The 21,687-nt window shown below is 35.6% G+C and overlaps 1 protein-coding gene across 5 annotated transcripts in view; it reads right to left on the bottom strand.

Annotated features, from left to right (window-relative positions):
- Positions 1-21,687, bottom strand: part of TTLL7 (tubulin tyrosine ligase like 7) — a 138,261-nt gene that overhangs the window by 44,086 nt on the left and 72,488 nt on the right. For all 5 annotated transcript variants that reach the window (XM_047872926.1, XM_047872922.1, XM_047872923.1 and 2 more), the window contains 6 exons: positions 19,617-19,775; positions 14,389-14,483; positions 11,944-12,091; positions 11,785-11,858; positions 10,632-10,767; positions 4,119-4,205 (listed from right to left, as the gene is read on the bottom strand). In XM_047872926.1, the coding sequence (XP_047728882.1) occupies positions 4,119-4,205; positions 10,632-10,767; positions 11,785-11,858; positions 11,944-12,091; positions 14,389-14,483; positions 19,617-19,775 (699 nt within the window). The remainder of the gene's footprint in view (positions 1-4,118; positions 4,206-10,631; positions 10,768-11,784; positions 11,859-11,943; positions 12,092-14,388; positions 14,484-19,616; positions 19,776-21,687) is intronic.

The following is a 21,687-nucleotide window of genomic DNA, read 5'->3' as shown; positions in this document are numbered from 1 at the left end:
CCCCCCCGTTCATGCTCTGTCTCTCTCTGTCTCAAAAATAAATAAACATTAAAAAAAATTAAAAAAAAATAATTGTGTGTGTGAATGTATGTTGCTTCTGAGAGAGAGAGAAAGAGAGAAGGAGAGAGGCAAGGGGAAGAGAGGCAAAAAAGGGTAAGAAAGCAGCAGCCAGTTAAACCACTATAAGTAACATAAATCACTGTAAGTCGAGTAAGGTCACATCATAAAACAGAGTCTATGAACCTATCCACTCAGATAACGTATAACAAGAAGCAAGGTATTCCTCACATGTCTAATTTGCTGTGGATATTTTCACAAATAAAAATTTTTAGTTAATTACCTACTTTCCATATTGGTCATGAACAATTCCTATCTTTTCTCATTTCTAACTATGACATATAGGTCTGGCCATAATGGAGTAACACTGCTTTTCATTGCCCATGCTACATAAAAAAAATTAATATAATGTAAAAATCAATATGGCATGAATTTTTGGAGGACAGGTGCCAAGAAGAAGGGAAAATCTGTAATGATTCAAAATGGTATTATGTTCCAAAATCTCCATTAGAATTACTGGTCTCCCAACCTCCCAATCAATATGTCTCCAATGATGCCAGCCGAAGGAATAAAAGGAAAGTGGGACAGCTTCACTTCAGAAAGAATGTGCACAACCAAGAACAAGACATTTTTCTGACTTAGTCATTTTAGGAGACTATTTATTATACAAACCATATGCCTCTTACTCCTGCTGGGAAAGGTGCCTGTAGTTGTATACTAGATTCTCGTTCTCTGTTAAACAAAAATGCTTTGATGTTAGCATACACCATAATGAAATCCTTGGTTACCGTGGGATTTCACTGAAATATCAAGGTATATCTTCTTGTGCATCAGTGTAGGATGAAAGATAAAGAGAGAAATAGCATTTCATGAAGTGCCTGGAATACACAGTGAGCCAAAGCATGATCCTCTTAAAGTTACTGCCTTTCCACAGGATGAAAAATAACAAAAGCAGGAAAGTAATTTCATACGCTAAGGTACCAACCTGTATTTCAAAGTATGCTTTCCTTTTGATAGTCTAATATTTACTGAGCACTGGCAATGTTCAAAGAGATATATATGCAAACACTGACTAGTACACAATCATCAAACATTCTGACAGTCCTGGGGAATATGGATTCTACAGGAAACACGTTTCTTCAGAAGTCTCACAGAACCAGAAGAAACACTGGCACGACCGGGCTTGCTAGTAATGCCCTCTTTCATGTAGGCAAACAGCTTTAAGGTTTCTTAAAGAGCTGACTACGTAATGAGTTATTTGATCCTATAAAGAATCACAAGGGGAAGCAGACAGCTGAACCTTTGTGTCATATGTGCACTTGGGACTTTTTGACCAACACACTGTTCAAGCAATAATTCATAAGAAGTCATAGCAGCATAAAGTTTGAACAGTGCCTTAATTACAAAATGGAATCTGTAAAGTGGCATTGACTTAGGACGCAAACCATACTACTTATTTTTATGTCCAATTTTATTATGAATTGGGTCAGACATAAAAATATATAAATAGCAGAAAGATTAGTAAAACAAATATTTATGTCCCTACCACTCAGCTGAAAAAAAAAAAGAACAATGCTAATAGCTAATACTTTATGTGGTATTTATTATTTATATCGTTAATTAATATTTCTTAGTTTCTCAAATAAGGGAAAATTATTATTTCTCCTAGTACGCATTTCATTTAACCTGCACTATCTTCAATTATTCTTCTACTATAAACATACTGGAAATTAATGTGTAGCATGTGATATCATCCCTTTAAAAAATTTTTTTTAACGTTTTTTTATTATTGAAAGATAGAGAGAGTCAGAGTGTGAGCAGGGGAGGGGCAGAGGGAAACACAGAATCCGAAGCAGGCTCCAGGCTCTGAGCTGTCAGCACAGAGCCCGACATGGGGCTCGAACTCACAAACTGCGAGATCATGACCTGAGCCCAAGTTGGAGGTTTAACCGACTGAGCCACCCAGGCATCCCTGTGATGTCATCCCTCTAAAAAGGAAAGCCTGCTTTGAAGTTTGGCTCAGCCCAGACCCTCAGTGTACATAAAGTTAAAAGTTATAAAAATGCTTTTACTTCAGACCGATTATGCAGCTTTCAACCACTTGGAAATATTACTGACATTAATAACTACAGAAACCAACCAATACATTTCATTTCAACAAATACAGTTAGTTTCCACCACTTGCCTAGAAATAAGAGGGGTTGAAAAAAAATACATCATATGAATTCTGCCCTCCAGGAGCTTATATTTTTATTTGAATGAGAAGCCTTATTTGATGAGGCAAAGAAAAACATGACAGTAGAAGGCTGTCTCAGGGCCTTTGCATTTGTCGTTCTAACATAAATATTGTGTCCCCGAGTTGTCTCATAACAGGTTTGCTGAATTGCAATAATTGATACATAAAGTTTAAAAACTATTCACTTTTACAGATAGTCTAAAATATATCTGTTCCAAAGGCATTATCAACAACATCTTCCACAATTCTTCAGTATAAAGTACATTATTTCAGAAGAATGGTGCCTAAGATCCAAGGTCTCTGCCCTCCACCAGATACATATTTTTCACCAGATTCATCTTGCACTTTTACTCCTCAGGAATCTTCCATTTGAGTCATTCCAAATTCTTTCTTTTCTTTCCAATACTCTATGCAATGTCACACCTCCATGTCTTTGCCTTAAATATTTCCTCTACCCTGAACATCCTTCTCCTGCTCTTTTTTTTTTTTAATGTTTATTTTATTTTTGAGAGAGAGAGCGAGAGAGATAGAGATAGCACGAGCAGGGGAGGGGCAGAGAGAGAGAGGGGGACAGAAGATCCAAAGCAGACTCTGTGCTCATAGCACAGAGCCTGACGTGGGGCTTGAACTCACGAACAGTGAAATCATGACCAGAGCCAGTCAGATGGTTAACCGATGGAGTGAGCCACCCAGGTGCCCCTCCTTCTCCTGCTTGTAAAAGATCAAAGCATTACTCATTTTTCAAGACCCAGTTTAATTGGCATTTCCTTTACGAGGCCATTCATAGTCTACCAATCCTTTTCTTCTCTACGTTAGTGTCGCCCTTTCCTCTCCCTTTATTACACCACTTGCCACAATATACGTAGGTTTTGGTGCACCTATTTTTTCTTCCACCAGCCAATAAGGTTTTGGTGGACACATTCAACAAATTTAACTAATGGTTTTTGACAACCTTCTAAGTGCCAGACACTGTACTAGGTGTTAGAGGTATAAAAATGACAACACGCTTCCTACCCTCAAAGAACTTACAAATTCATACTAAAGCAAATATGCACACAACTGTCACAGCTGCTCTACGAAGTGTTACTTGTGGCACAGCAGAAGAAGCAGAAGAAGGAAGTCTAACTAGGGGAGTGAGGGAAGATTACACAGAGGCAGCAAGGGGTCAGCTAGATTAGAAGGGGATCTCTAATCAGTCGAGTAATGAATGATTTTTTTAAATAGGAAGGCATTCCAGAGGCATGAAAAAAGCATGAAAACATGACAGAGCATGCTGATATGTGTAAGGACATAGAGATAGCTTTGTACTGCAGAAATATAAACTAAAAACAAACAAAAAACATATTTAAAAAAAACAATAAAAAATGTTTCCAAGATTTTACCAACTCAATATTTTCCTACTCTACTAGCAAGGACTTTGACATATGAAAAAAAAAATAGCATGTAGCTATCATCACTAAAGAGCAGATGAAGGTAAAGCAACCACCTGCTCATTTCTGCCTGCATGACAGCTTCCTGTTTATTCCTACAAACCATACCTATTTTAACGAACACAATTTCAATGTTGCCGGGTCAACAATAAGTGGGGCTTCCCATGAGGATCTCCAGAGTCATGATTTGCCTTATCTATAATGCTACACATCTCTGATCATTGTAAGTCTAGGATATGAGAAAAACGTAATACAGAATATAGAATAAAGGTACTAGTTCTAAGTCCCTCTTGGCCCTAACTTATAGGGTTTTCACTAGCATTAGGGAAAGAATAAAAAAATGAGGGAAACTATTAAAAAAAAATGAGGGAAACAAGAATGTAGAGGTACTGTACCTTTGGTCCTCGAGGCTTGACAGTTTTGCCCATCAGTTTTTCATCGTCAATTTCACATTGTTCCAGAAGATCTAAAATATCTTCCTCCTTAAAAACAAATTAAAATTGTGGTCACTAATGAACTCTAGAATTTTTCCAAGTTCATTAATCTCCATAAAATAGTGTACAACAAAGAGTCCTAGAACTATTAAATGAAGATTGCTCAGATCAAAGGAGAAATAAAGGGTCATGGAAAAAATCTCTTGAAGAAAACTTCACTAAAATCTGGCAATATAAAAAATACATACCTGAAATCTATAATGTATTAATATCATAAATAAATGTATCCTTAGGTTCTAGTACACTACTAAAATCTTAGAGTACAATACTTCAATAAATTAGCCTATTGAACATTTTAAAATTTCTAAAAGTACACTCTAGTTTCCAAAGCACAATTTCTTCAATTATTTCTATTTAATTAGTGCAAAATAATATTACAACCTCAGGCAGAAAATTGATGATTGGTCTAATAATTTCATTTAGAACAATCTAATGTTAGTATTTGGTTAATGGGCACAATTTAATGAAAATTCTTTCAAAATTTTAACTATTTTAACTATTTAACTATTTTAACTATTGCTCAAGAGTATCTTTATGAAAGAGTATCTTTATCAAAAGTTTTCATTCTATGGGCATAGTATCTTCTCTTACGCTCTTCTAGAGTCATTTTAAAGTCAAAGGGAAAAGTTATAAAACCATATACTGAAGTAGATGTTTGAGCAAACCAGAGAAATATGATATAATACCTACACTGAAAGAGGTATAATTTATGGTTTCTTTGAGTTATTTATTCAACCTATAAATATATCATATCTTCACTTATGTATTATGACATATTTCAGTGTCCCTTAAAAAAAGGTTTTTGAAAATATAGAAACCTCATGGTACAATGGAAATTTGTAAAATAAGTTACTCTTCATCCCAATCCAATAAAGTTTAGCTATTAAAATACCAAAATACTTTTGTTATAATGTTTTGATTAAATAATAATCCTACAATGAATTCCAATGACAGCAACACAAGATAATGAAAAAGAAACTCAAAGAGTTCGATTTCTGCTTAAGAGAAAAAAGGTCATAATAGCTAATACTTTCATTATAGCAGCTAGAAAAAGACAGATAAATTAAACAATCACATTTTTTTAAAGACATCAGAAAGCTGTGGTTTAAAAGGAATATAAAAGAAACTGAATACCAGAGGGGGGAAAGTTCTTGTAAGTAAGCAGACATGAGTAGCCACTTTCTACTTTGGGATCATTTGTCTAGTCTGCACACAGAAGGGCAGAGACCATGTCTATAATAGACAGAGAGATTCTAGTGGGATAAAGAGAATCCAACAGAGTTTTCGATGGTCATGTGGGCTAGTGTAACATCTAGAGGAGCCCCACAGAGCTGGGTCTCTCTGACAGCAATTTTAGTGAATATGTAGTGGAGTAGGAGGATAGAGGTATGTAAAAGTCAGTGCTACTCCTCTGCAACCTTACAGATTTTAGATACTGATAGAGAATGAGGTCTATAACAATCAATAAGTGACGTCTATCCTTGACACATTTGAAACAAGAAGCTAATAAAACTACTACAACCCAGCCTGGACCTAGTTCAACTTTTATTTACTTTACTTTACTTTACTTTACTTTACTTTACTTTACTTTACTTTACTTCATTTTATAGAAACAAATTTGGCATACAACATTGTGTAAAGACATATTTACATATTTAATATGAGCCTAGAGCCCAATTCACTCTGTGTCTCCCTCTCACTGCCCCTCCCCAACTCACGTGCGCACTCTCTCCCTCCCTCTCCACTTCAAAAATAAACACTAAAAAAATATTTAAAAAAATTATAAGACATTAAAAATAACAGGAAAAAGTGACACATGGACACATCAAAGTAAAAATGTTGAGTGAGGAAAAACAAAAAAAAAAAGCAGCTGGGGAAAAAAGACGTATTACATCCAGAAGGAAAACAAGAATAATGATGGTTGATTTCTGAATAGAAACAATAGAAACCAGAAGACATCTATAAAAGTGCTGAAAGAAAAAAAAGCCTGCCAAGATAGAATTCTATACCCAAACAACCATTTAAGAAAGAAGGCAAAATGAAAGACAATTTCAGACCAAAAAAAAAAGGAGAAAATTAATCACCACCACACTTATGCTACACATGCGTCCATGTAGTTTTCTTTATATGAATTCTCCTTGTAATTTTCTCAATTTCCTGAAGCTCGGATTAATGTATCCTATTGGTTTTGGAGAATTTTCCTCCATTATTTCTTCAGATATTTCTGCTTCATTATTTTGTGTTTGTCTCTTTATGGGACTCTAATTACATGTATATTAGATCATTGGACAGCATTCCATCTATCTTTGAAACTCTGTTCTGTTTTTCCTTTTTTTATCTTTTTGTGTGCTTCAGTTTGGATAATTTCCAACTGATATATCTCTGCTCTGACCAGTCTGCGATAAGCCTATCTGGTCGTTTCTTAATTTTTTATTGTATTTTTCAACTCAGTATTTGATTGTATTTTGAAAAAATATTTTCAATTGTTTTTGAAATTTCATTTCTCTGTTGAAATTCTGCATCTTCCATTCATTTTATTCATTTTTAATCAATTTTATTTATATGTATATTTTCTTTAATATGTGTGTAGTATTTATTTTAAAATCCTTGTATGTTAATTTTAACGTGGAGATCATTTATAGACCTGCTTTTTAAAGTGTTTTTTTCCTTTTTATTATGGGTCACTTTTTCCTGTTATTTTTAATGTCTTATAATTTTTTAAAATATTTTTTTAATGTCTATTTTTGAAGGGGAGAGAGAAAGAGCACGTGCACACCCACAAGTGGGGGAGGGGCAGTGAGAGAGGGAGACAGAGTCTGAATTGGGCTCTAGGCTCATATTAAATATGTAAATGTGTCTTTACACAATGTTGTATGCCAAATTTTCTTCTATTAAAAAAATAAAATAAAATAAAAGGAATATGAAGGAATATGAAGTACTAAAGTAAGTTTCTTCAAACTGAAGACAGATAACCCTTGTTAGAGGCATGGATCTGCATGAAAAAATGAAGAATACAAGAAAGGGTATAAATGTGAATAAATAGGAAAAGCTAGTTAGAAAACTATTAAAGACCACTAATTGCTTAGACAACACTAACAACAACGTATTTTAAGGTTTATAACATATGTAAAAGTAAAATATATGTTAACAGCACAAAGTCAGAGGGAGTCACTAAATGAAATGAAATTGTTATGGTCCTTAATTCAAGGTTGATTATTATAATGAAAGGATGTATGTTGTAATTTCTTTTATAAACATTATGCTAAAAATATGACAAAAAGCCAAAAGAGAAGACAAAATAACATAACAAAAAATAATTGATTTTTCCAAAAGAATAAAGGGAACATCAAAGGAATAATGAACAGATGGGATACAGAACAAAGGTAAGAGAGAAAACAAGCCCAACTATTCCAGTAAATGTGTGAAATGATCAAGACACAGATAGTGTCAGACTGAATTTTAAAGCAAATATGACCCAACTACATGCTATTTACCAGAGACATCTTAAATATAAGAACACAGATGAGTTGATAAATAGATGGAGAAGAGATGTCATTCCAACAGTAACCATAAGAAAGAAACTAGTGTGGCTACATTAGTCACAGAAAGTAAATTTTAAGACACAGAATATGACAAGAGAAAGATGAGCACTTTATAACAAAGAAATTTTAAAAAATGAATTAATTAGAGAAACACCTTCATAACTTCAAAGTATATGAATCAAAAATTGACAAAACGAAATCCAGAATCACAGTTGGAAGTTTTAACAATCTCTCAGTAACTGCTAGGACAAGTAGGCCAAAAAAATTAGGAAAGATATAGAATATCTGAACAACGCTAATAGCCAAACTTACTTAAATGACATGTATAAAACTCTATAGCCAATACCTGTAGCAGCACATTATTTTCAAGTACACTTGGAACATTCACTAAAATAAGTAGTCTATGAGTTAAAGCAAGTATCAATTCATTTTATAATATTGAAATCAGAATGTTTTCTTACACTAATGAAATCAACTAGAAATTTTTAACAAAAATAAAACTAGAAATTTTTAATGTATGAAAATTAAGCAACAAACTTCCAAACATATAATATATATTCCAAATATATAAATAATAAATATATAAATAAATAACCAAATTAAAACCAGAAATTAATTTGAGGTGGCTGTTAAAAATACAATACTAAAAAATTACTAGATATAAGGACAACATACAAAAATAATCATATGTTTACATCCTGGAAGCAAATTTAAAAATGGAAAAAATTGAAAACTGTATTATTGACAATAGTAGCAAAAACATCAAATACTTAAGAATAAATTTAATTAGGGGCAACTGGGTGACTCAGTTGGTTAAGCATCTGACCCTTGATTTCAGCTCGGTCTTGATCTCAAGGTTTGTGACATCAAGCCCCATGTCGGGTTCTGCACTGACAGCATAGAGCCTGCTTTGGATTCTCTCTCTCCCTCTCTCTCTGCCCCTCCCTTGTTCACACACTCTTTCTCTCTCAAACTAAACATTTAAAAAAATATTTAGTTCAGCATGTGCAAAAATTATATACCAAAAGTTATAAGCACAGATGAGTAATTAAAGACTCAAGTAAATGGAGAAATATACCATATTAATGGATCAGAAGACTCAGTGATGTTAATTCCCCAGTAATTATTTTATAGATTCCTCATAGTCCCAATTAAAATCCCAGCAACCACTTTGTAATATAAAAATTAATCAAAATCTAGAATCAAGTGGATTCTAAAATTTATATGGAAGCATAAAGGACCTAGAAAAGTCAAAAGCAACAGTACTACAGATAGTATGATATTTGTATAAGAAGAGGTTCACAAATCAATGGAATACGACAGGCAGAGTGGTAACATTTAAACTAGATTTTGAAGAATCCAAAGAATACAGGAATTAAGATTTGAAGCCTATTTATTATGTGCCAAGTACTTTACGCAGACTACTTTAATTAACTTCAATTTTATTTTAACAACTAACCTGTCAAGTATAGTTTTAACAATACTATATTAGTGATGAGGAAACTATTGATCAAATAGTTTAGTCTAAGGTTACAAAATTATTGCATGGGCAACTAGAATTTGAATGTAGGTCTATCTGGTTCCAAAATCCCTAGGCTTTCTAGCAGAAAAAGTGGGGCTGTGGAACAGAGTAATGACAAGATGAAACAGACGCTGTGTCCACAGGAGAGACAAATAACAGTGCAGAACAGGTGAAGCAAAATGAACAAAGTCTCCCATGTCTTGATCAAGAAAAGCAAATGGGCCATAGAATATAATTCTAATGGTGGAAACATCTGCGTATGTCAAAAGAAACACTTTTAAAGGAAAAGAACATTGCAGTAGACATTATTCCTTATGCTTCTGTCTTTTAGGTGTAGCCAGATTGAAAGTGGGTTTATATCCTTCTGTCGCAGAATTTGAGTGAAAAGCCCATAGCAAAATCTGTCTATAATAAACTTTATCATGACTTTTGAATCACTCAGTATAACAGTGTATCCAAGCAATGGAGGTTATCACTGTAATGAAATGACAGTAATATAAAGTAGTAACAGTTTTAATAGGTCCACATAAACTTACTTATCCAATGGGACATTAGCAAGCACAATGCAAGCAGTGGCTTGATTAGCACTTGCACACTGGGTTTATCCTCTTGAAATGTTTCCTTTTAGAACTCCAAGCTACCATATTATGGGATCTGGGTACCCTGCTAAGAGACCATGTAGAGAGAAAGAAACATCCAGCCAGCTCCCCAGATGTTCCACCTATCTTAACTGAGGCAGCAGACATAGGAGTGAAACCCTCCTGCATTTCCAGCCCAGGTAAGCTTCCAGATAAAAGCAACTATATGATTCACTCCAAGTAAGCCAAAACAAAGAGCCACTCAACTGACACTAGCCAAGAGTACAGAATATGAGCAAATAAATGGTTTATTATGCTACAAAAGAAAACCGATAGACATTTTGGTAAACAGATTACTCTGTGTGTATGCGTGTTTTAATTACGTCCCATATGCCAGGTCTATGCAGTATATCAGGGAAAAATACTGTATAATGTTAGTTACAATCCAAATAACAAGAGCATCACAAACCACTAGATTAATTCAATGGATTTTTTTATTCAGTTATATATACACGCCTCTGTGAGAAGGCATGTTACAATAGATTGATATTACAATATAATATCAACATTCTCTGCTACATAATTTGTCCTGTTAGACGTCTATTTTATTAAATCACTTGGTTGGTTATGAAATGCTACCAACGGTTAAAATAGAAGGGAAATGCCTCTTAAAACCAAAATGTTTTTATATGTGGGACTAAGGTGGGTTGTTTTTAAAAACATATTGTTTGGCTTCATTCATTTTTCTCTTTATAAACATTCATTCCTTTACCTTCATCCTTTTCAAAGGATTATTCAGCTCTCGCTGGAATGAAGCTGCTCTTCCTGACAGGAAGGTCTGAAAGGCAACAGCCAACAAATTTTCATACTTTTCAAGCAGAGTTTTATCTTCAGGAGGATAAATTCGTCTACAATAAATCAGACAAACCAACTGGTTTAAAAGAAGCTATCGTAGTACAAGAGTTAAGGTCAGTTACATAGATACTCTTTGACCACTTACTCTGCCAGTCATTTTACTAGGTGCTAGAAATAATGATGAACGCAGGTATAAGAAATTCACAAATTGTCATTGTTTACCTACGCAAATTAAAGTTTCTCTAGAGAACGGTCATTAAACAATGAAGCTCCCGAAGGCATAGCATAAGGGTTTTTGTGGGGAAGTGGTTGGATAAAAATTACAACTGGGCATATTGGAGGAATACAGATCTTCATGAGAGTGAGCAGGTAATGAGCGAGAATCTGGAAGTTGTGCATGTATAGTGTGGCTACTGACAGACAAGAATGCAGGCATTAATCCTGAGGTTCTCTTTTGGGGTGGTGGAATTTGCCTCTCTGACGGAGAGAACAGAGTAAAAGGTAGAATGAGAGGAATGTGTTGTCATTGTTGCTGTTGAGGATGTTAAGGCAGGAAAGAATGTTTTACTAAGAGTGTGAGAAGCTCTGTGGCCCCAAATCCTCCTAATTCTGTTAATGGTTGGGAGGTGGGGCAGTCCTTCCAGGGACACAAGGAATTTAAAAAGGGGGGGGGGATCCTCTTTTATCCTGTCAAAGGATATTGTGGAAGGGTTCCAGTTCAACACAGTCCACACTCCTTTGGATCGTCTCACACCTGCCTCCTTCAAACATTTTCACTATTTGCCTGGTTGCTGACACATCTAAGTTTAACCGAAGTAGAGCAATCACTCTGAACTGACAGAAAGAAAACTAGGAGACCTGAAACCTGACTTTCTCAAAATACTTCATTATAAGCAAATAAGGCCACAGGATAGTATCAGGTTTAAAAGACCTCATATAAACATCCAGGAAGCTAGCTAGCAAGAATGAAACAAACAGTGCTCAAAATAAGTCTAAAAGGTTAAAAAATGTAGAACAGTTGTTTTGACACTTTACTTCTTCCATCTATAAGAAAATGGAAACACAGTTACCTATAATTCCCCATATGTCGATTTTCATGTTCTTCTTTTAAGATCTGTTTTCGTACTTGAGCGAGTCTCTCTTTCTAAAAATGAAGAAATTTTACAAATAAAATCTGACCAATGAATTATGCAATTCAAATTGTGGGTATGTTGTTAAAATTTTCATACCAACTCTTCTTTCCGCCTCTCTAACTGATGTCTCTGCTGTTCCCAGTCTGAGGAACCTGGTAAGAGCCTTTTTATTGAATTTTGGCCATAAAGCCTTCTTTGAGCCTCGGCTTTTTGTTTGGCCAAGTTTCTCCTTTTATCACTGGTCCTAAAATATAAAACATAGGAATTCAAATAAGCCCTGATCTTATTCCTATGAGGAGAATTACCAAAAGAAGAGACAACGTGGGAATATGAATCAATGTTTATTATATTCAGGGGCACCTGGGTAGCTCAGTCATTTGAGCATCCAACTCTTGATTTTGGCTCAGGTCATAATCCCAGGGTCATGGGATCAAGCCCTGCATCAGGTTCCACGGTGAGCATGGAGACTGCTTAAGATTCTCTTTCTCTACCCCTCTGTCCCTCTCCCCTGCTTGCATTCTCTGGCTCTCCAAAATTAAAAAAAAAAAAAAAAAAAAAATATATATATATATATATATATATATATATATATTATACACACACACACACACATATATATATATATATATATATATATTCATATACATCATATTCATCTAATCATCCATTGAATAATGGTCTCCCTGTAGTTGAGGTTCTGTACTCCCAGGGTTTGTGATAGAATACTCTGAACAATCTACATTCTTCTGGATTTCCTTGAGATTAAAAGAATAGTCTCACAAAATGAACTTTGGGGTGTATGTGGAACCATACTGTAAGTAAAACATTGTATTAAGAAGTGCACAGATTTGAAATATAAGTCTAACACATTTATATGTCCATGGAGCACTCCATCTGGATGGAAGAAAAGGCACATGTGCAACGTAAGCTTCAGTAGCACATGCTGTAAATGCTAAGAATTATACTAAATTCTCTTCGTGGAACAAGGCAAAGAAAAATAAGGAAAATTAATTCCAACTCTCCTTTATTTTTAAGTCTAGAAATTTCTCACTGTTTGAACTGTATATATCTCACTTTTAAAAAGACCAAAACACCCATAGGTTATGTCCTAAATTGGTAACATCACTGACAATGACATACAAAAAACAAAAACAAAAACCATTAGGCCTACTTATACGATAACAGTAAATGTTAAAACCATGTATGGGCATACTACTTGTGTAAGCTAAATAAACAAAAATTTCACCTTCTACATCTCTTCTATTCATTTCTTTTAGGGTAATTGAAATATCAGTTAAATTTAGGCAAATCATTTTTTATCAAGCAAAAGAAGGGGCCATATGAAAATTTCTAAACAAATTTATGTATCAGTCTCTTCTTTCAATAATGCTTTCCATATAAAGCTACTTCTCATGCAGGCATCTGCTAACTGCTTGAAAACACTTAAAATAAATAAATTGCTTGGAAGCATCCCACAACTCATTTAGAGTTCTTTAAATGACAGTGGGAATCAACTGAATTCATAAAATCCCTGGGCTCAAATAACCTCAGAGGTCCTTTAATCCAACACCCTAAACACCGTTTGAACACTTATAAAAGCAGACGTGACTCACTACTTCATTAAGCGCTTCAACTAAACTTCTAACAAATTTGTTGCATAATGAGCCAAAAGCTTTCCCACAAAATAGCAATTCCAATATTTGAGATCCATGATCATGTACACTGCAACCAACTAATAATAACACTAATCATAATATTAGTGCAGCAATCCCACTTCTGAGTATATATCCAAAGGTTGAAATCAGGATGCAAAGAGATGTCTGCACTCGCACATTCACTGTAGCATGATTCACGATAACCAAGACACGGAAGCAACCTAAATGTTCATCAACAGATGAATGATGAAGATGATGTAGTATACACATACAATGGAATGTTATCCGGCCTTAAAAAATAAATAAATAAATAAATAAATAAATAAATAAATAAATAAACAAATAAATAAATAGGAAATCCTGCCTATGATTTTCAATGGCAAGGTTAACCCTGTCTTAATAACCATCTCATTTCTGTTTACCCAGGCAGCATGATATAGTGGGAAGACTTCTGAACAGAAAGGTAGGAAATCCATGTGTTTGAGGGTTGTTGTTGTTGTTGTTGTTTACTTCTTGAATGCTGAATGACCTCTGCTTTAGTTTCTTCTTGCAAGGTGAGGAAGATAATCTAGAGATTTTCCTCAGGTAGTCTCCAATTCAACCTTATACTCTATACTGAATAATTATACCAACACTGTAATTTAACTATATTTACTATAGATTCAGAGCATGATACAGGGAGAAGGAAAAGCAGTATGTAGAGGAGAGGAAATGATATTTAAAAAGAAAACACTAAATGGGTTTGAAGAATGAATCAAGAAATTTAAAACACAAAATATGAAAAAGTTACAAGCCAACCCCATGTACAAGTGACCATGTACAAGTACACATTTGTTCCAGGCCAAATGTGCTGGAAACCTTCCAAACAATGAAGGAAAGACTTTACCTGATGTTTAGCAGTTTCAATGCATTTAGCAGCACTCCCCTTTTTACATCATAGTCTATTTTCTGATCCGTTCCAAAGCTTGGAGCTCGATTAATCTGAAATTTACAAAGCAAACAATGAGAATGGCCAAATATTGGTAGGTTGGTAAATATTCAATTCCTATTTTTTAAATTAATGCAAGATCTCCAACCAGTAGAGAAACTCTACAATAAATCTCAAAGCTCCACATACTAGATGGCCCAGTTACCACTGTCACACCTCCCTTCTTGCCACCCTAAGTCAAGGAACTGACTGCTCTCATGGCCCTCTTCCCCCTGCTGCCTTAGCTCAGGATCTTCAGTCAGCCTATGTGCCCTCCCCCTCCTCCCCGCCCTTTTTCAGCCCAACACCCCATGCTCTAGGTTTTAAGTTCAGGGAAGTTAAAAGTGACTCATTGTGACATGAGATTAGAAGACCAGTATTAACAATAATAATGATGATGTGACAAAAAAGATATGCATGCTACCAATATAGCAATACTCATGCATTTATTTAGCATACAGAAACTATCAGTACCCTCTTTTCACTACTTCAGATCTTCTGGATGAATTCGTCTATTGCTGTCTAAAAAATAAACTATTTTTTTTCTACCTGGATCAAACAATAATTTATCATTTTTCATTTCCAAAAACTGCATAACTCAGAAGATACCATTAAAGGTAGTTGCAGACTAATCTCTATGAGTTTCTCTAACTATATAAGGATTCTGGGCATAAGTGAGTTATTTGTAAGTGTTCTTTCCAACATCATTTCCAGGATTTCATTAAGATAAAAAATAAAGAGAGGCCGGGGTGGCTCAGTCAGTCAAGCGTCCGACTTTGGCTCAGGTCATGATCTCACAGCTCATGAGTTCAAGCTCCGTGTTGGGTTCTGTGCAGACAGCTCAGAACCTGGAGCCTGCTTCTGATTCTTTGTCTCCCTGTCTCTCTCTGCTCCTCTTCTGCTCATGCTCTTTCTCTCTCTCAAAAATAAATAAACATCTAAAAAAAAAAAAGATGAAAAATAAGAAGTAACAGTAACTATATGTACCCTGAAACCCATGATACAATATGCTACTACCCCAAGAGCTGGAGCTCCTGTCTTTGTCTTTGCTGCTATTGGGTTTGTTGTTGCTGTTGTTATAAAAATGTAACTGGAATAGCAAGTGTTTAAGAAAATTACTTAATTAACTCGGTTGGTTAGAATGCGCTGAGTTCTAAACTACAGCTCAGCTTTCATGACCACCACCTAACACCACAGACGACCTAAAAAAATATGCTACTAGTCCTGAAAGAGGATTGTCTTTTACAAATCCATTCCATTAGAGACAAAAAACTTGATAGTATGCATTTTACAACTCTGGCAATTGTAGGAAGTATAACTATAAGTATATAAAGAGAAGCTAAACAAACAACAGAAAAATCACCTGTAATCCCACCACCTAGCATACTGTCATCTATTTGATAGTGTATTGCTCACCATTTGATAAAGTGTAAGTATCTGCCATGCATGCATATTTATAATTTTCACTTTACTTTCTAAATACATGCCTATACTAACAATACTATTTTATAGTCCAAGTTTTTCCCTTATCAATATATCATGAAAATCTTTCATGCCATCATTTTGATGCATGGTATTCCATTTATAGAGATATGCCAAACTACATTATGCTTTTGCTGATTTCTGATTTAGAAGGTGACGGACGTATTTCTGCCTATGTGATGTGGTCCCAAGGAGAAAGGAATAGCTTAGTAACTACAAGAACCTCCATTTATTCCAGGCAAATTTAAGAAAGGGAGTCTACCGGGGCACCTGGGTGGCTCAGTCGGTCAAGCATCCGACTTCGGCTCAGGTCATGATCTTGCAGTTCGTGGGTTTGTGCCCCATGTCAGGCTCTGTGCTGACAGCTGGGAGCCCGGAGTTTGCTTTGGATTCTAGGTCTCCCGCTCTCTCTGCCCTTCCCCCACTTGCGCTCAGTCTCTCTCTCTCAAAAATAAATAAAATATTAAAAAAAAATTTTTTTTAAAGAAAGGAAGTTTATTAATCCACGACTTCAAAACTCTTTAAGTATTTCCTCTTACAAGTGCAAAGAAAGGGCAATGTATTTTATGTGAAAAAAACAAGTTAACCATTCCATACTGATTCAAATCTCTGGAATTTGTAATACAATTAATGATAGTTCAGCTGCTACCTGTAACAGGATTATAAAATAAACCAGACATTTAGGAAACAATGATTAAGTGGTTCACTGAAATGTAATCTATCTTTATAGAATTCCTTGGGTGTTCCATTCCAAAACTGTCATCTGGAACTCTGCCAGACATACCCCTCCTCCAGGATGGTTGTGACCTCAGGTCCTCTCTTACCTATGTCAGAATCTTCCCTCTACTACCATAAAAAAGAAATTGGTCTACGGACAAATGTACTCACACAAGATCAAGTAATACATGAAAAGGTAGAAACACTTTTTGCAATTAACATTTTGGATTTCTCAAAAGTTTTATGAGAAAGGTAAAGTAAAAACTAAAGACAGATGAAACTCTGAAAATTAGGGTTTCATCCAGTCAAAATTCTACTCTGTGATGTTGACAGCTTCTTTGGCTCTCATTCCTACCCCAATTCTAGAACAGACAAAACTCTGCAGATGTTAGGGTCTTAACGTTCAGCAGCTTGTAAATGCACACAAAAATGAAAACTATTAGAAAGCAGACTAAATTGATAAATACTATTTATTAACCAACCAAATGATAGTTTTACTATCAAAACAAGCACAATAATTTCATGCACATAACAAAGTATACGTAACAGATTTTGTGCTCACAAATTAATGCTATTCCCTCTGCCCAGTAACTTCTCCTCATCCCACCCCCATCTCTCCCAACTTCCAGTCCCCACTGTACTTTCTACAGCCTTAAATACTCTGCTCAGGAGTTCCTCCTCTGCAAAGATTTTTTTAAACTGTCAAATACACACTTGTACGTAGAGAGATTAATCACTCTATTGTTTGTGCTGGTACCCTGTTCCCTACTTATACCTGTAAATATTACCATAAGACACATATCTGAGTCCCCACTAAACCAGGGCAAGTATTCTGTCTTCTTTTATCTCCACCCCCCTGACACAATGACTCGTTGAAATAATTCAAGGGTAATTAAAGTATTAGCAGTATATTCATACCCTGCCCAGTTTTCATACTTTTCCCTAACAATGTTTCTGTGCTTGAAAATTTCTGCAATTTTGTCACTATGAATCATTACCTGCAATTATTCCAGTTAACTAAAAGTTATCATATCCTCAGATGCACCTTCTATCTTATTCCACTTGATGGTGCCAAAAGGTTTTTAACAACATATGTTAGAACCACTACAATTGCAGCTGGGAGAAAACACAAAGAAGCAAGATCTAAATAAGATAACTTTAACTGTTTTAATACAATAAATGTTCATTATCCATAGTGATTGATTACTATAAAGTCTTTGTAATGGTTCTGACTGATCTGGAAATGATGAAGAAATGAACTGAAAATGAAAATATGCTAATGCAAACAGTGCTAGTTAGCTGTTGAGTATTGTGGAGTTTTTTAATGGTTATTCATCTGGACATGATAAAGGAGAGAACGAAGTATGAAGAAACACTAATGCCAACAATGGTGTTTTGAGCCTTTGAAAAAATATAGAATTCAACCATTCAGTCAGTTCTGCTTTACCAAGCTCATACAAAGCTCCAGTTAGACAAATGCTTTTAAAAACAAGTAACTAAATTATCTATAGTCATTACTCCCTACTATACTTTGAGTGCCACTTCATGCATGTGCCTTCACTTTTTCTCCACCCCGTCAAGGATAAAAGACAAGTAGCAGGAGCAGGGGGAAAATACAGTTAAGAACAAGGAAGAATAATTGCAGACAAAGTATGAAACCTAGGGAAGAAAATGTCAGGCCTAGTAAGGTGCAGAGTCAAATGCTTTCATGTTCACGTGATGAAGAACACAAAAAGATAGCAAAATCTTATTTCCAGGACCCAAGCAGGAACAAAATTTGAACATCTGACATCTGTATTTGGAAATATAACATGCTGGAACAGAGCAGATTGAACACACACACACACACACACACACACACACACACACCCATTAGCCCTCTAATTGGAAAAGTGCTCCTTCCTAAAAATATATTTTGAATGTCTTGATTATCTATCACTCATTCAATTTGCTTTTGCACGGTACAGACAGAACTTCCACCTTCGAAATCATTAACAAAAAAAGAGAGATAATCAGCATAGAATGAAAGGTACTTGTTGATTATACCTTCTATAGCAATATGTTCCAAAATGTAACTAATCTAGTAAACACTGTTTAGATATGTGCTATTTTCCTGATAAAGTTTCCTAAACACAGTGTTCTGTGCCCATGCACTCTATGACTCCAGATCAAGGGCCTGAGAGGAAACTGCTGAATGGGATAGAAAACTTCTAAGTTTTCTTCTGGATGTAGTATGAAGTATGACTGGAAGGAAAGGTACATAAATCTTAAGAAGAGACTATTTTTATTTCTCCTTTATATCATTTCATATTTTCCTAATATTAAGTGATTTTTTATAATGAGAGAAAAATAATGACGACTCCGACCATACCAGGGACTGGCAGCAAACCCAAAGGCACACAGTTAACAGACTGGACATGGGGGGAGTCCCAGGCATATAATATGGCCTTCAGGGAGAAGCCATGCCAGCTGGGGTATGAGGTACTGAATACTGATTAATGAACCAATCAGAGTCTCTCTCTTCTTGGAGAGTTTGAATAGGAAACCAATGAAGACAAGGAGGCCATGGTCCTCAAGCCCAGGCACCCACACAGAGGAAAGACAACATCCAGAGGTCATGGAGTAATGAAGTAATGAAGGACGTGAGACTGAGGAAATAGCGGAGAAAGTAGATAAATCAGTAGAAGCAGATCCACACATACATTCAAAATTCCTGGCCCAGAAATGCACTCAAATTAACTTGGGAAAAGTAATATCAAACACATATTGGTCCGTTCTTGGAACTGTTCTATTCTCTGAATTTTTGTTCTCTTCCTCCCACATGTTCCATTCAGGCCTCTTTCTGCTCGGTTAATGAGACAACTGTGCCAACTACTCATTTAAAAAACATTTGTTTTAATGCACAAGAACAGTAGTAACTTCTCTTTCTTCTTATAGAAATGCCTTACCTCCAGAAGCCATGGCTTTAGTTTTCTGTCCAACAAAATATCAAATCCCAGAACTTCAAAACAGACGCTTTCACTTCCTGGAGGCTGACCGGGTCTGCACATTCGATATGCATGCAGGACATGAGGTTCTGCTACAATCAAAGTCTTTACAACCAATTCCTACAAATAGAGTGATTTAAAAAAAAAAAAAATGTGAAAATGCCTTACTTTTTTGTATCTTATTTACATATGTGGAAATAAGGCCTAAACTTACAGAGCAGCACACTGGCCAAGTTCACAAAGCTCTATGACACGTGGCCCCTGCCGCTACTCTGATTCCATTTCATGCAACTCTTGTCCTACTCATTACACTCCAGCCACGCTTGCCTGCTTAGGGTCTCTGGCAGTAACTGCTCCCTCTTTCTGGAACACTCTTCCCAATATTCCCATGTCTGGCTCCTTGATATTCAGAAAGGCCTTCCCTGACCCTGGAGTCAAAAGTAGTCATGGCTATCCTTTACTGTACCATCTCACACAGCATAGAATCAGCTGATATTTTTCTTTTTTAATTACAGCCATGTCCTTGTGCCTACACTAGTGCCTGCCATTTAGTAGATGCTCAAAAATATTTGTGAACAATTAAGTAAAATAAAAGTGGATATGGGCCGCTTGGGTGGCTCAGTTAGTTAAGCATCCAACTCTTGATTTCAGCTCAGGTCATGATCTCATGGTCTTGAGTTGGAGCCCCATATTGGGCTCTGCACCGAGCATGGAGCCTGCTTAAGATTCTCTCCCTCTCTCCCTCTGCTCCTTCCCTACTCATGCTGTCTATCTCTCTCTCAAGAAAAACAAAAACAAAAATCAAGTTGACAAATGTGGTTTCTATCTGGTAAATAAATAAGGGTAGGAGCACATGCTAGACTTCTCAGAAACCATACGGGAGGGTTTAGGAGTGGCAGCAAAGAAAAGTTACAGCGAGGGTCAACTACTTCACAAACGACATTATAGAACCTCCACTGAGACAATGGCTGAAAGGATGGGACAGAATCTAGGAAAGGTGGGCTTCTTTGTGTGGTGATGATTTTGCAGTTCATAAGGTTTACTGGAGACAAGAGGACACACAATACTACTAGAATGAGTTACTAATGCTAATAAAACAAAAGGTTGGTTTACTGAAGTTTAAGAACAAACTATGGATTGTGGAAAAGTGGTTTTGCTGTATTTTCGCCTTAGAATATATTGTCTTTTTCAGTCCCTCTCTACAGGCGTAGGCAATATAACATGGCAGTTAAGAACTTGGCTCTAACATCAGACTTTCTGGATTTATTCCTGGCTTTGCTCCTTGCTAGTGTACAACCTCAGTTATGTTGCTTAAGCTTTCTGAATCTCACTTTCCCAAAGGGAAAGGGGAAATAGTAATAATACCTACTGCAAAAGACTGAAGTAAGTGCAAAATGAGACTCCATGTAAAACTCTTGGCATAGTGCCTAGAACAGAGTAAACCTTCACTAAGTGTTAACTGCTACTATTGTTATAATTATTCTGCCGTTCCTCACTCTTCTTCGTATTTCAGGTCAGAAACAAACATTCCATTACCTGGTGGGAGCAATATTCATTATATTGGAGAAAAAATGGGAGACAGATTAATCTTGCTGTTATCCAGAATCCCAACCCAGATCATACTTGGGGTAAGTATCAGAGATGTTATAAGAGGTTACTCTCAGAAAAATTTTACTCAAAGTAAAAAATTGAACACCAAAAACACTAAAGTATATAAAGATAAAAGACAAAAAAATCACTTAATATAAATCTTTGGATGTATTAGTGAAGATACTGGAAAATAGGGGAAAAAAAAGTTAAAACCTTGGCTAATAAATGTCTGCATGAAACAACTCAGACGGGGGCCGGGGGGAGGAGATCGAATATTAATTGACCCTGAAGAATTACAAATCTGTGCTTTTTCTGCATAAAACACCACATTTTTAGGAATGCAAAGGTAAGACTACAGGTATATGTGAAAATCAAGAGTGATATAACCAAACACAAATCAAACTCCACTGATGTTTTTTGAGAATTTCCAACATACTGTCAT

This window comes from Prionailurus viverrinus, chromosome C1 (assembly GCF_022837055.1).
Source record: "Prionailurus viverrinus isolate Anna chromosome C1, UM_Priviv_1.0, whole genome shotgun sequence".
NCBI classification, from domain to species: Eukaryota; Metazoa; Chordata; class Mammalia; order Carnivora; family Felidae; genus Prionailurus; species Prionailurus viverrinus.
This window is presented reverse-complemented; position numbering and strand designations above follow the sequence as displayed.